This window comes from Portunus trituberculatus, chromosome 26 (assembly GCF_017591435.1).
Source record: "Portunus trituberculatus isolate SZX2019 chromosome 26, ASM1759143v1, whole genome shotgun sequence".
Taxonomy (NCBI): domain Eukaryota; kingdom Metazoa; phylum Arthropoda; class Malacostraca; order Decapoda; family Portunidae; genus Portunus; species Portunus trituberculatus.
In genome coordinates this window covers 5,003,487-5,015,259 of record NC_059280.1, presented here as the reverse complement: position 1 = coordinate 5,015,259, position 11,773 = coordinate 5,003,487, and the positions used below count along the sequence as shown (strand labels likewise).

The 11,773-nt window shown below is 41.8% G+C and overlaps 1 protein-coding gene across 3 annotated transcripts; it reads right to left on the bottom strand.

Moving 5' to 3' along the window:
* LOC123509096 lies at positions 1-9,973 on the bottom strand. Of its 3 annotated transcripts, none has more exons than XR_006676120.1 (2): positions 9,893-9,973; positions 1-187 (listed from the first exon to the last, which is right to left on the bottom strand). XR_006676120.1 is itself a non-coding variant. In XM_045263236.1 (2 exons), the coding sequence occupies exons 1-2, from the start codon at positions 9,932-9,934 to the stop codon at positions 955-957; spliced, it is 612 nt and encodes a 203-aa protein (XP_045119171.1). In that variant the 5' UTR covers positions 9,935-9,939; the 3' UTR covers positions 579-954. The 3 variants fall into 3 exon arrangements, 1 of the variants encoding a protein (XP_045119171.1); XR_006676121.1 differs by lacking the exon at positions 1-187 and adding an exon at positions 579-1,730 and having other exon boundaries at positions 9,893-9,930; XM_045263236.1 differs by lacking the exon at positions 1-187 and adding an exon at positions 579-1,524 and having other exon boundaries at positions 9,893-9,939.
* Positions 9,974-11,773: the final 1,800 nt, after the last annotated feature.

Here is an 11,773-nt window from a genome sequence, read left to right as displayed (position 1 = left end):
TGAGGGTAGCAGGTGGCGGAGGCGTGGATGATGCAGCAGCCCTTCCCCAAATTTTTCCAAGGCTTCCTGGTGTCTTGTGGCCAGCCTCGGCAGACTCAGGCAGGTCAGGGCGTCCTCGTAGGATCTGTAGGCAGGTCCAAGGATGACCTTGAACGACCTCTATTGGTCTCATGTTGAAGTGCTATTCCTTAGGGCAGTGAAGGAAAAGAGAGAGAGAGAGAGAGAGAGAGAGAGAGAGAGAGAGAGAGAGAGAGAGAGAGAGAGAGAGAGAGAGAGAGAGAGAGAGAGAGAGAGAGAGAGAGAGAGAGATTTTTATTTGATAAATTTATTACGCCCATATGGCGGCAAACCAAAATATACATTAATGTATACAGTATAAGCGTGTCTCACAGGACACATTGGAATCCCAAAAAAATAAACACACACATACACACACACACACACACACACACACACACACACACGCGCGCGCGCGCGTGTGTGTGTGTGTGTGTGTAGAAAACTAAAATATTCACATTTGTAACAGTAAACATGTCTCGCAGGACACACTGGAATCCAGACACACACACACACACACACACACACACACACACACACACACACACACACAAATTAGAAAACTTAAATATTTACATTTAGTAACCACCAAAATATTGATGTCTCATGAGCATCAAATCCAAGTTATCATTCAGAAGGAGATATTTACATACAGATATTAAATCCTGTCCTTGTGGTAGCAAGTCTCTCACTGTGGGGCACGCAAGACAATAATGTTCGAGGGTATTGGCGTTGGCAAGATGACACAACTTACAGGTGGAATAGTGAGGCACATCCTCAGCCTGGGAAACCTGCCACACTGGTCGGTAACCTAATCTAAGCCTAGCACTTATGACATCGTGTCTGCGGACCATGTGTCCGTGGCGGCGATATTTGTGCGTGGTGTCAATGAAGTTGTCATAATGCTGTATGGATGGATACACTATCAGCACGCTCGGTGTTCCTACGATTCACTGTCAGGACATTAACAGCAGAAAACAGTGTATTTCTGTAGCACCGTAAGGAGGGCGCGGCACGCACTGCAGGCAAGGGGAGACCACACGCAGCCTTAGCAAGACCGTCCACAGTATCATTAGCCGTGAGTCCCACGTGAGACGGCACCCATAGAAAGGACACAACTAAAGCACTGTCACGGGCAGTGGCCAGCCGACACAATATGTCTCGCACTACATGGTCATAAGCAGGTCTTGGAGATGAAAGGGCGTGAAGGGCAGACTTAGAGTCACAGACGATCACCCCGTCCAGTCCCCTCTCAGTAAGGATGGTAACAGCGTCCAATAGGCCATTGAGCTCACAGTAGATGGAACTCGACGCGTTGGGTAAACGACGGCCAACCCACCCATCCCCCCGTGGGGGCTCCACAGTAGAGGAGAACACGGCACACGCTGCAGTCCCGTCCGCCTGCAGTGAACCGTCCACGTATAGGTGGTGTGCAGTGGGAACCGAGGCAGACACGCTGGTGATGGTCTTCGAGAGAGAGAGAGAGAGAGAGAGAGAGAGAGGATGGCGTAGTTGGTTAAGGCGGCTCGTGTTCGGGCCTCCGGTGTAGGCGGCCCGGATTGGAATTCTTACCAAACCTAGTTGCCCAGTGGGAGATGTAGTGTTGTCCCGTTAACCCTAGCGGTGCCATATGACCTAAGCTGCTGCGGCGCCTAATGCAATCATTTCCGTTTCTAAAAGAGAGAGAGAGAGAGAGAGAGAGAGAGAGAGAGAGAGAGAGAGAGAGAGAGAGAGAGAGAGAGAGAGTGAGTTCGATGATTCTCACCACGTCTTTTGGGAATGGTGTGTGTGTGTGTGTGTGTGTGTGTGTGTGTGTGTGTGTGTGTGTGTGTGTGTGTGTGTGTGTGTGTGTGTGTCCTTTTGGTGAGTGAGCCTCCTACATAAAGAAGAAGAATGTAGTATTACACATGTACTTGTGTGCCAATGTTCACTTCTGCAGTGAGTTTTTGGTGTTGCAGAAAGTTGAACATGACATTGAAAGAATTAATAAATTTAAAAGGAAATGGAAAATCAAAACAAGTGAAGAGAAATTAAAAATAATACCTATTGCTCAAATGAAATCTAAGAAAATTACTGTTAACGGGAAAGAAATTGAAACTGCCAACACAGGGAAACTTTTTGGGTCTAAACATTTCTGTTACTGGATTTGTAGGCCACATTACCAAAACTTTTAAAAAGGGGAGGTATATTAACTCAATTAAGACGCTTTCGGAACTTAACACCAAAAATGAAAGCGATATTGGTCAAAACATTACGTATTCCTGTACTGGAATATCCATCCATTCCTATTTGTGTGGCGTCAGCAACACAGAAAAGAAAATTGCAGACTGTTCTCAATATAGCAGTACGATTTATTCATTCCAATGAGCCTGGGGTACTGAATACCGAGCAGTTACGTAACAAATACAATATTACTCCTCTAAATATCTCCAACTATCATAAGGCAAGGAAAATCTGGGAAGCCATACGAGCCTGTGAAAGCGACCACTTCGAAATACAAGTGACTCCACGCGATAACACACACACGTGGTTCCCTAAAAGTAGTCACATGATTAGCTCGGAACCATCACAGGCAATTATTACGTGACATTTTTAATTTTCTTTTTAGTTTTCACAGGTTGTCATCGGATGTGGAAGCGGAAGAGGACGAGGACGGACAAGGACGATTGCCAAAGGATGAAGACGAGATGAGGATGATGCAGAATTCCTTCTATTTAATTTTGATCTTTTGTTTTTGTCGTTGATAATATGTACTCATACAACAAACTCACTCATTGTTAACCACGAATTCAATTAATTGCTTTGGTTGCAACAAAATTCATATTTTTACACTGTTCATATTACTCATTCTAGGTTACAGTGCCCTGCAGTCGGAATGTTAGGGATTAATTGTGTTCCTTCTGGGAAGGTCTGTCCTGAATTACATCTCATGGAAATTTATGTACATATATATATTCTCTCTCTCTCTCTCTCTCTCTCTCTCTCTCTCTCTCTCTCTCTCTCTCTCTCTCTCTCTCTCTCTCTCTCTCTCTCTCTCTCTCTCAATCACACTAAAAGAGGCTGAATTACCTTCGCCAGAAGTCTGAGTCTTAGGGACAGCTGTGGTTCTGAAGGCACATTTGTGGCTGTTTGGATGATTGTATGAATTTGTGAACAAATTTGTAATAAGGTTAAGTAATTAATAATGTTGGAGTGAAGTCTCGGTGTATGTTATGTAACTAGTTTTACGTAATGTTACTAAATAATACATATAAAATAAACAAAATTAGTAATGTGGCTAGCCCACAAACTATCTTTCTCCCACTTTCTTTCACCCTTTCTCTTCCCACCCACTTTCTTTTAGCTAGCTGTCTTCTTTCTTCCCGCCTCTGTAAAATATATATATATATATATATATATATATATATATATATATATATATATATATATATATATATATATATATATATATATATATGTTACGTTCACCGGTTAAACTGGTAAGATTGGCATCGGAGAGCCGGTGAACAATAACAATAAAAAAAACACTGCAGGTTCAACTGGTGAGGAAATGCAAAGGGGTCACTTTAAAAGCTACTTTAATAACCCATAATGAAATTGACACATATATAACAAGAAACATGAAACACAGATATATAACATGAAACACAGGAAAATGACATACACATATACATATAACACAGTAATAAATACAACAATAAAGAACCCAACTTAATACCTAACAATAATCCTAATCCTATATAGAGGCAATGTGGAAAACACGGACGAGGGAAGTGATACTTATGCGGTGTCGCAGTGGTGAAATGCTGGGTGATGGTTGATCCCACGGCAGAACCAAGAGGCGTTGTGTTCACTGGTTGAGGCTTGGATCTCAACTGCCAATCCAGAAAACCAAGAGCTGGCTCAACACTTTCGGTTGAGTCGAAAGGGCCGCGTGAATCCAACTTCGGGACAGTAGCCGGGCTTCATGAAACGGTGACGTGGAAGGTTCACGAGACGGTGGCGTGGAAGGTTCACGAGACGGTGACGTGGAAGGGAGGCGGAGAGGTGGCGAACGAGGTAACAAGCGGAGGAGGTGATGGTAGTAATGCATGTTACGGGCGGGCCGTAACATTTCCTCCCCCCTAAGACCTCCGTAATGGGCTCATGAAGGAGGTGAGACAGGAGATCTTGATAAGGCGTCGGCGATGATGTTGTCCACCCCACCACCAGACACAGCACCTCGCAAAGGAAGAACCTGCAGAAGCTTGAAGCGCACATCGGAGGAGACGATGACGAGGAGGCGATACACGAGCCAGACAGCGGTGATGGTGGTGAGAGAGACCAGCCAGAACCAGATGAAAATGTAGATCTTCTCGTTGATGATGTTAACCGCCAGCACACACATGGTGTCGTGGGTCTCGATGGTTCCCGAAGGCCGAACTTCCTGAAGGTGCACTTGGTGACTCTGGGGAAGATGCGTGTCATGGGATCGATGCGCTTCTCGGGGTCCATGTCAGGGAAGTTGATGACCTCCGTGCCGTAGGTGAGGAAGGTGCCGCCAGGAACAGGTCGGTGAAGTAGATGTTGCCCTCCAAGTCCTGAGTTATGTAATTTATAGCCCTCTGGAAGGTGGCGGGAGCATTAGACAACGCAAAGGGCATCACTGTGTATTGGTATAGTCCGAAGGGAGTGATGAAGGCGGATATTATTTGGGCCTCGTCCGAGAGGGAATCTGGTAGTAACCTTTAAGCAAGTCTATAGTGGTTACAAATTTGGCTACTCCTATACTATCTATAAGGTCCTCTATCAAGGGCAATGGGTAGGAGTCTGGCACCGTCACTTTATTTAATTTCCGGTAGTCGGTGCAAAATCGACTACTACCATCTGGCTTAGATGTTAACAGGCAGGAGAAGCCCAGGAGATATACTAGGTTCTGCAAGGTGATGACAGAGCAGATAGTCTACCTCTTTTTTTCATCAAGTCTTTTTTAATGGGTGAAATGCGATAGGCTGGTTGTCTTATAGGCTTGATGTCGTTAGATGTTAATCTTATGTCATGTTGGATAGTATTACAAACTCCTGGAAGGTCACCTGTGATTTCAGAAAAGTCTAGCAATAACTTTTAAGATCAGACTGTTGTGAAGGTGTTAAGGAAACAAACACCTCATCAGGTTGGACATGATTTGGCTGTTTGAGGGGCGTCCTTTAGGTGACGAGAAGAGGAATTCGATGTCGGACTCTTCCTCGGGGGCACAGGACCAGACTCCTTCCTATCAGACATACAGGTACAGCGCGAGACAAGTCGTCCTCTGGTTCTCTGGAGTGGTAAGGTTTCATTAGATTAATATGAACAAGTTGGGAATCCTTACGACGGTCAGGAGTGTGGACCACATAATTTAATGGACTTAGTTTTGAGCCACAACATAAGGTCCCATGAACTTACTGTGAAGAGCATTGCCTGGAGTGGGAGAAAAAGTAAAACCTTGTCTCCTGGTTTGAAACTTCTCATGACAGATTTGGGAAGAGAATTCTGTTGCATTTTAGTTTGAGATTTGAGGAAGTTTGATTTAGCAAAGATCTGACTTCACTGATTTTATTCTTAAGGTTACTGATGTAGTCAGACACACTGGGGCTTGAAGGAGTATTTTGAGTAAACCATTGATCCTTTAATATTTTGAGAGGCCCCTGATCTGTCTACCATAGAGTAATTCAAAGGGAGTAACCTAAAGAATCTTGAGGAGATTCTCTTAAAGCGAAGAGAAGGAAAGAAATACTTTCATCCCAGTCTCCTTGATGCTCCAAGCAATACTTCTTCATCATGGATTTTAATGTTTGGTGAAACCGCTCCAGACAGCCTTGGGATTGGGGTGGTAAGCCGAGGAGGTAACATGGTCGATGTTTAGCTCATTCACTATCTGTTGGAAAAAATGGCTAGTGAAATTGCTACCCTTGTCAGACTGAATTTGTTTTGGAATTCCTACCGAGGTGAAAAAATGTATTAGATGTTTTACAATGGTCTTTGATGTGATGTTCTTAAGAGGAATGCTTCAGGGTACCTGGTAGTGGGATCCATGAGGGTTAACAAATACTGATTCCCTCGTTTGGTTTTGGGTAAGGGCCCTACGCAGTCTAGTATGATCTTTTCGAAGGGCTCCGTCTGAACTGGAATAGGCGTCAGAGGAGCTGGCACAAGGCGTTCGTTAGGCTTACCCACAACTTGACATATGTGACATGTTTTTACATAGTGTGACACATCCTTTTTCATTCCTGGCCAAAAAAATGTTGAAGAGCCTTCTTGTAGGTTTTTTGGATGCCTAGATGACCTGACAATCCATCATGAGCTAGTTCTATAATGGCTGGTCTTACAGACAAGGGATGACAACTTGATGTGTTTCTGACCAGGTGTCTAGTTGTTTCAGTTCAGGAGGTCTGTAGGCACGCATCAGGACTCCTTCCTGATAATAAAAACAAGGCAATTTAGACATATCCTTTGTCTCACTGGCCACATGTCTGATCTTAGCCAAAGTGAGATCCTGTTCCTGAGCATTAATCAAATTCTCCTTTGAAATGATGTTATTATACAAGTTGTCAGTAGAGGCAATCATTGGTGGAGGAGGTGATGAAAGGGCAGGGGACTTGGACTGAGACCTGGTGACTGCACACACTGGGAAGAAGTGAGGGATGTTTCGTCCAGGGTCTTAGTGGGACTTTCTGTTAAGGGAGAATCAAGAACAATTAAGTTTGGAACAGCCAAGTTACCCGCAAGATCATTACCCAGTACAAGATGTACCCCGGTACTGGCAGTTCACCAGGTTTAATGGCTACCTCAACCTCTCCTGAAATGAACGGGCACTGTAAGCTAATATTAGCCAAGGGATAGGAGAGCTGTGATTCGAGACCTGTAAGGATCACCTTCTCCCCAGTGAAAGCCTGTTTGATGTTAGGGATGACATCTTCCCTTAAGATGGATTGGGCAGCACCTGTATCACGCAGAACCTTGATATTTATTGCCTTGTCTTTACCATCAGTCAGGGACACTTTACCTTGATACATGTACGAGTCATAAAGTTCTAGAGGAGAGTTGACAGGGTTAGCTAGGGCCACTGGTTTCTTGTTCTCAAATGTGTTAGGTCTAGGGGACACAAAAGAAAATTGACGTTGAGAACCCTTGCAATTTGGGTGTCTACATTTCTGGATCGTGTGACCTGGCTTCTTACAGTATGTACACCAGGGGGAATTATATGCATTTGGCGAGAATCCGGTTGGCTTACCACCCGCGCCCCAAAACCTTCCCCAAAGGAGGACCTAACATTAGACAGTGAACCACGACCTCTACTACCCAGGGATCCCATCAACAAAGCAAACGCATCAGCCACTTTAGCGGCAGACATAAGATCACTCTCTCCCCGTTCTTCCACATGCCTCAGAATATTAAATGGTAACTTGTTCTTCCATTCTTCCAGGACCATTAGATTGAGCAACTCCGAAAAGGTGGTAATGTTAAGGGCGGCTAACCATTTCTTAAATTGTCTTAGTTTCTCACTAGCGAATTCAACATAGGTGTGAGACTCTGGTTTCACATACTTTCGAAACTGCTGTCTGTATCCATCAGAAGTGATAGAGTAGGCGTCTAGAATGTTACCTTTGATCTCTTCATATTCTACCTCATCACTAAGGCCGTTGTATACCCTATAAGCTTTTCCTACTAGCTTAGGGACAAGGAGAGACACCCACTGATCCTTGGGCCATTTATTCCTATGAGCAATGCTCTCAAAAGCGCGAAATGACCCGTCAACATCAGATTCATCAAAAGGGGGAACTAGCGGAGCAGCTGTAGCAGGATTAAAGCTTGCTAACTGTTTCTTTATATCTATTTCTTCCCTCTAAACTTAGCGTCATTTCGTAGGGCTAACTCCTGAATTTCTAACTCTTTCTCCTGCCTTCTAAGTTGTAACTGAAATTCTCTCTCTTCTTTTCTGCCTGTAGTTGCATTTGTTCCTGTCCTGTTTCTTCTTTTCTGCCTGTCTCTGCATCTTTTTCTTCTTTTTCTGCCTGTAGTTGCATTTGTTTTCATGCATCCGGTATTCTAGTTTAAGCTTCTCAATTTCCCATTGACTTATCCTACTCTTATCCTGTTCTTCCTGGGGACTGTGTATTATAGTCCTCGTAGAGGCTGACATGGGAGTTAACTCTTCTATGGCATTTCCTAGCAACTGACCTTCTTGCACTAGATGTTCAACAACTACATTCTTAATGACCTCTTTAGTCATCTGAGACGTGATGGGAACATCAAAATGTTTAGCGATGGTCTTCCATTGGTCCTTCTTTATATTAGCATATTTAAGTTGTTCCAGAGAAGGGTCGGCACAAAAATCTTCAACGTTAAACTGAGCGGAAGCCATATTAAATAGATGTTAAACCACAACAAAAAAATGATAAGCGAATTACTTAAGTGAGGAACTTGGCAGAGTGATAATAAAGGCAACCTTGGAAATTACCTAGATTATACTTAAGTAAACACTTATGAGTACAATCACTAATGAGGGGTAAACTAGAGAGTTACGGCATTAAGAGGGATCCGGATTACTCTAGTTACGAGACTTGAGAGTGAGGAGCGAATTGTACTGAGACTTGTTATTGATAAGGAGGCGGATTAGTCTGAGAGACTAGTTAAAATGGCCGATTCTAACTAGCGAGAAAAATGATCCGCGAAGTGAGGGCATTGAGGGTTCGCATGAACATATGATGATCCCAACACTTGGATAACACTTATTACACACCTGCCTATGTGCAAAAATAGAGATAAGTGCTATCGGTGAACACGCCTTTCTACCTGGTTTCCTGCTCTACCACTGCTATGCGATACCAATGAAAGTCACGAAGCACGTTTAACCCAAAAGGAGCCACTTGAACGCACAAAGGTAAATTTAAACCACACGCAGAGTAAGTCACAGAAAAAAACACATCAGAGTCACAACACCACAGAAACACAAGCAATCACAGAAAAAAGTCACTGGAAAAATGGAACACTGAACATGGGTTATAATGGTCCTGTCACGGTCGCCAATTGTTACGTTCACCGGTTAAACTGGTAAGATTGGCATCGGAGAGCCGGTGAACAATAACAATAAAAAAAACACTGCAGGTTCAACTGGTGAGGAAATGCAAAGGGGTCACTTTAAAAGCTACTTTAATAACCCATAATGAAATTGACACATATATAACAAGAAACATGAAACACAGATATATAACATGAAACACAGGAAAATGACATACACATATACATATAACACAGTAATAAATACAACAATAAAGAACCCAACTTAATACCTAACAATAATCCTAATCCTATATAGAGGCAATGTGGAAAACACGGACGAGGGAAGTGATACTTATGCGGTGTCGCAGTGGTGAAATGCTGGGTGATGGTTGATCCCACGGCAGAACCAAGAGGCGTTGTGTTCACTGGTTGAGGCTTGGATCTCAACTGCCAATCCAGAAAACCAAGAGCTGGCTCAACACTTTCGGTTGAGTCGAAAGGGCCGCGTGAATCCAACTTCGGGACAGTAGCCGGGCTTCATGAAACGGTGACGTGGAAGGTTCACGAGACGGTGGCGTGGAAGGTTCACGAGACGGTGACGTGGAAGGGAGGCGGAGAGGTGGCGAACGAGGTAACAAGCGGAGGAGGTGATGGTAGTAATGCATGTTACGGGCGGGCCGTAACACTGTCACCCTTTTCTAAGATGAATATTCTTTGTCTGTCCTTTACTTATTATCTAAACTCTAGACATCATATCTCTTCTCTGGTTAAATAAAGATTTGTGTTCTGAGCCGTCTCTGCCAGTTTTTCTTACCTTCCCAACTGTTAAATAAGTGCAGTTGTCTTCTCCACCCATGTATGCAATACTTTTCGCATGTGTGTGGTGGAAATGTTCCACTCTCACTGTTTTATCAGATATGATGAAATCAAAAGCTTTGTATCTTATCAGTTTATCTCCTCTGCCTGACTGTCTTCAGTCTCTTTCTAAGCGCCACACTGTTAGATCTCTTCCACAAGACTTTCTTCTTTCTCTCACCACTATTCTGTCCACCTCAATAATCCCAATCATGCATCCCTTTATATGTTAAACTTAGGAACTCCCTATTGCTTCTGCATTTCTATGTTCCCATAATCTCAACTCATTTGAGAACGAAGTTTCAAGACATTTGTCCCATTCACACCATATATTTTATACAGTTGACTAAATATCAATGGCCTACCATTAAAAGCTTCATCAGCGTACCAGCGCTCAGAACGTCCTAAAATATCAATATTAATCTGGGTTGCAAGAATTAATATATATATGATCGCTAGTTGGACCAGAGTCATAAAATAGAAGTAAATCAAGAAGACTGACAATTAAAGTGAGTGTTGCGATGGTTTTAAGATATCGATATTAATCTGGGTTGCAAACATTAGTTAGTTCGACCAGAGTCATAAAACAGAAATAAATCAGGGAGACTGATACTTAAAGTGAGAGTCATGATGCAGTTTCATAAAAACACTGGTCGAGCAACTGATATCTCGAGAATTTATCTTTAAATGAATTGGTTTCACACAATTTACCTAGATTCACAGACCTCTGTGTTGTGATAACTCCTAAAAATTATGAGTCGATTTCTTAAAGACCTACATACCCAGTGCCGCGTTTTTTTTTTTTTTTTTTTTCAAAGTACTGGTCATGACCCATTAGTTTCCATTGGGTTGTCATATAAAAATGCCAATAATGATAATTAATAATAATAGATTTTAGGATAATGATAACCATAATAATAATAATAATAATAATAATAATAATAATAATAATAATAATAATAATATAAATAATAATAATAGTAATAATAATAATAGTAATAATAATATTAGTAGTAATAATAATAATAATAATAATAATAATAATAATAATGATAATAGTAATAATATTAATATTAATATTAATAATAATAATAATAATAATAATAATTATAATATTAGTATTGTTACTATTATTTTATTTTTCTTATTATTGTTATTATTATTATTATTATTATTATTATTATTATTATTATTATTATTATTATTATTATTATTATTATTATTATTATTATTATTATTATTATTATTATTATTATTATTATTATTATTATTATTATTATTATCATTATTATTATTAGTTATCATTATCACTATTATTTTTTTTATTATTATATTTTATGATAATCCAGTAGTCTTCATAAACACAGGAGAGAGAGAGAGAGAGAGAGAGAGAGAGAGAGAGAGAGAGAGAGAGAGAGAGAGAGAGAGAGAGAGAGAGAGAGAGACAGACAGGCGCTCTCTCACACACACACACACACACACACACACACACACACACACACACACTCTCAGAGAGAGAGAGAGAGAGAGAGAGAGAGAGAGAGAGAGGGGGAAGGATTGGGGGATGGGGGTAGGAGTACAGGACGGTGAAAGATAGGGAGACGCCGGGGTTTCCTTCCCTCTGATCACCGGAAAGGGACAGGACATAGGTCAGATGGCGAAAGTCAATCATATGGAACCTAAAGGTTTAGTTTTTAAAGGAGTTGAGCCAGTCACATGAACACTGAAGCCTTTACCTGGTGTGGAGGTGCCAGGTGTCGCTATTGAGAAAAGAGTGGCAAGGAGCTCACTGCTGCCAGTGCTTCCATTTTAGGGTAAAATACCGTAAACTAGGGTAATT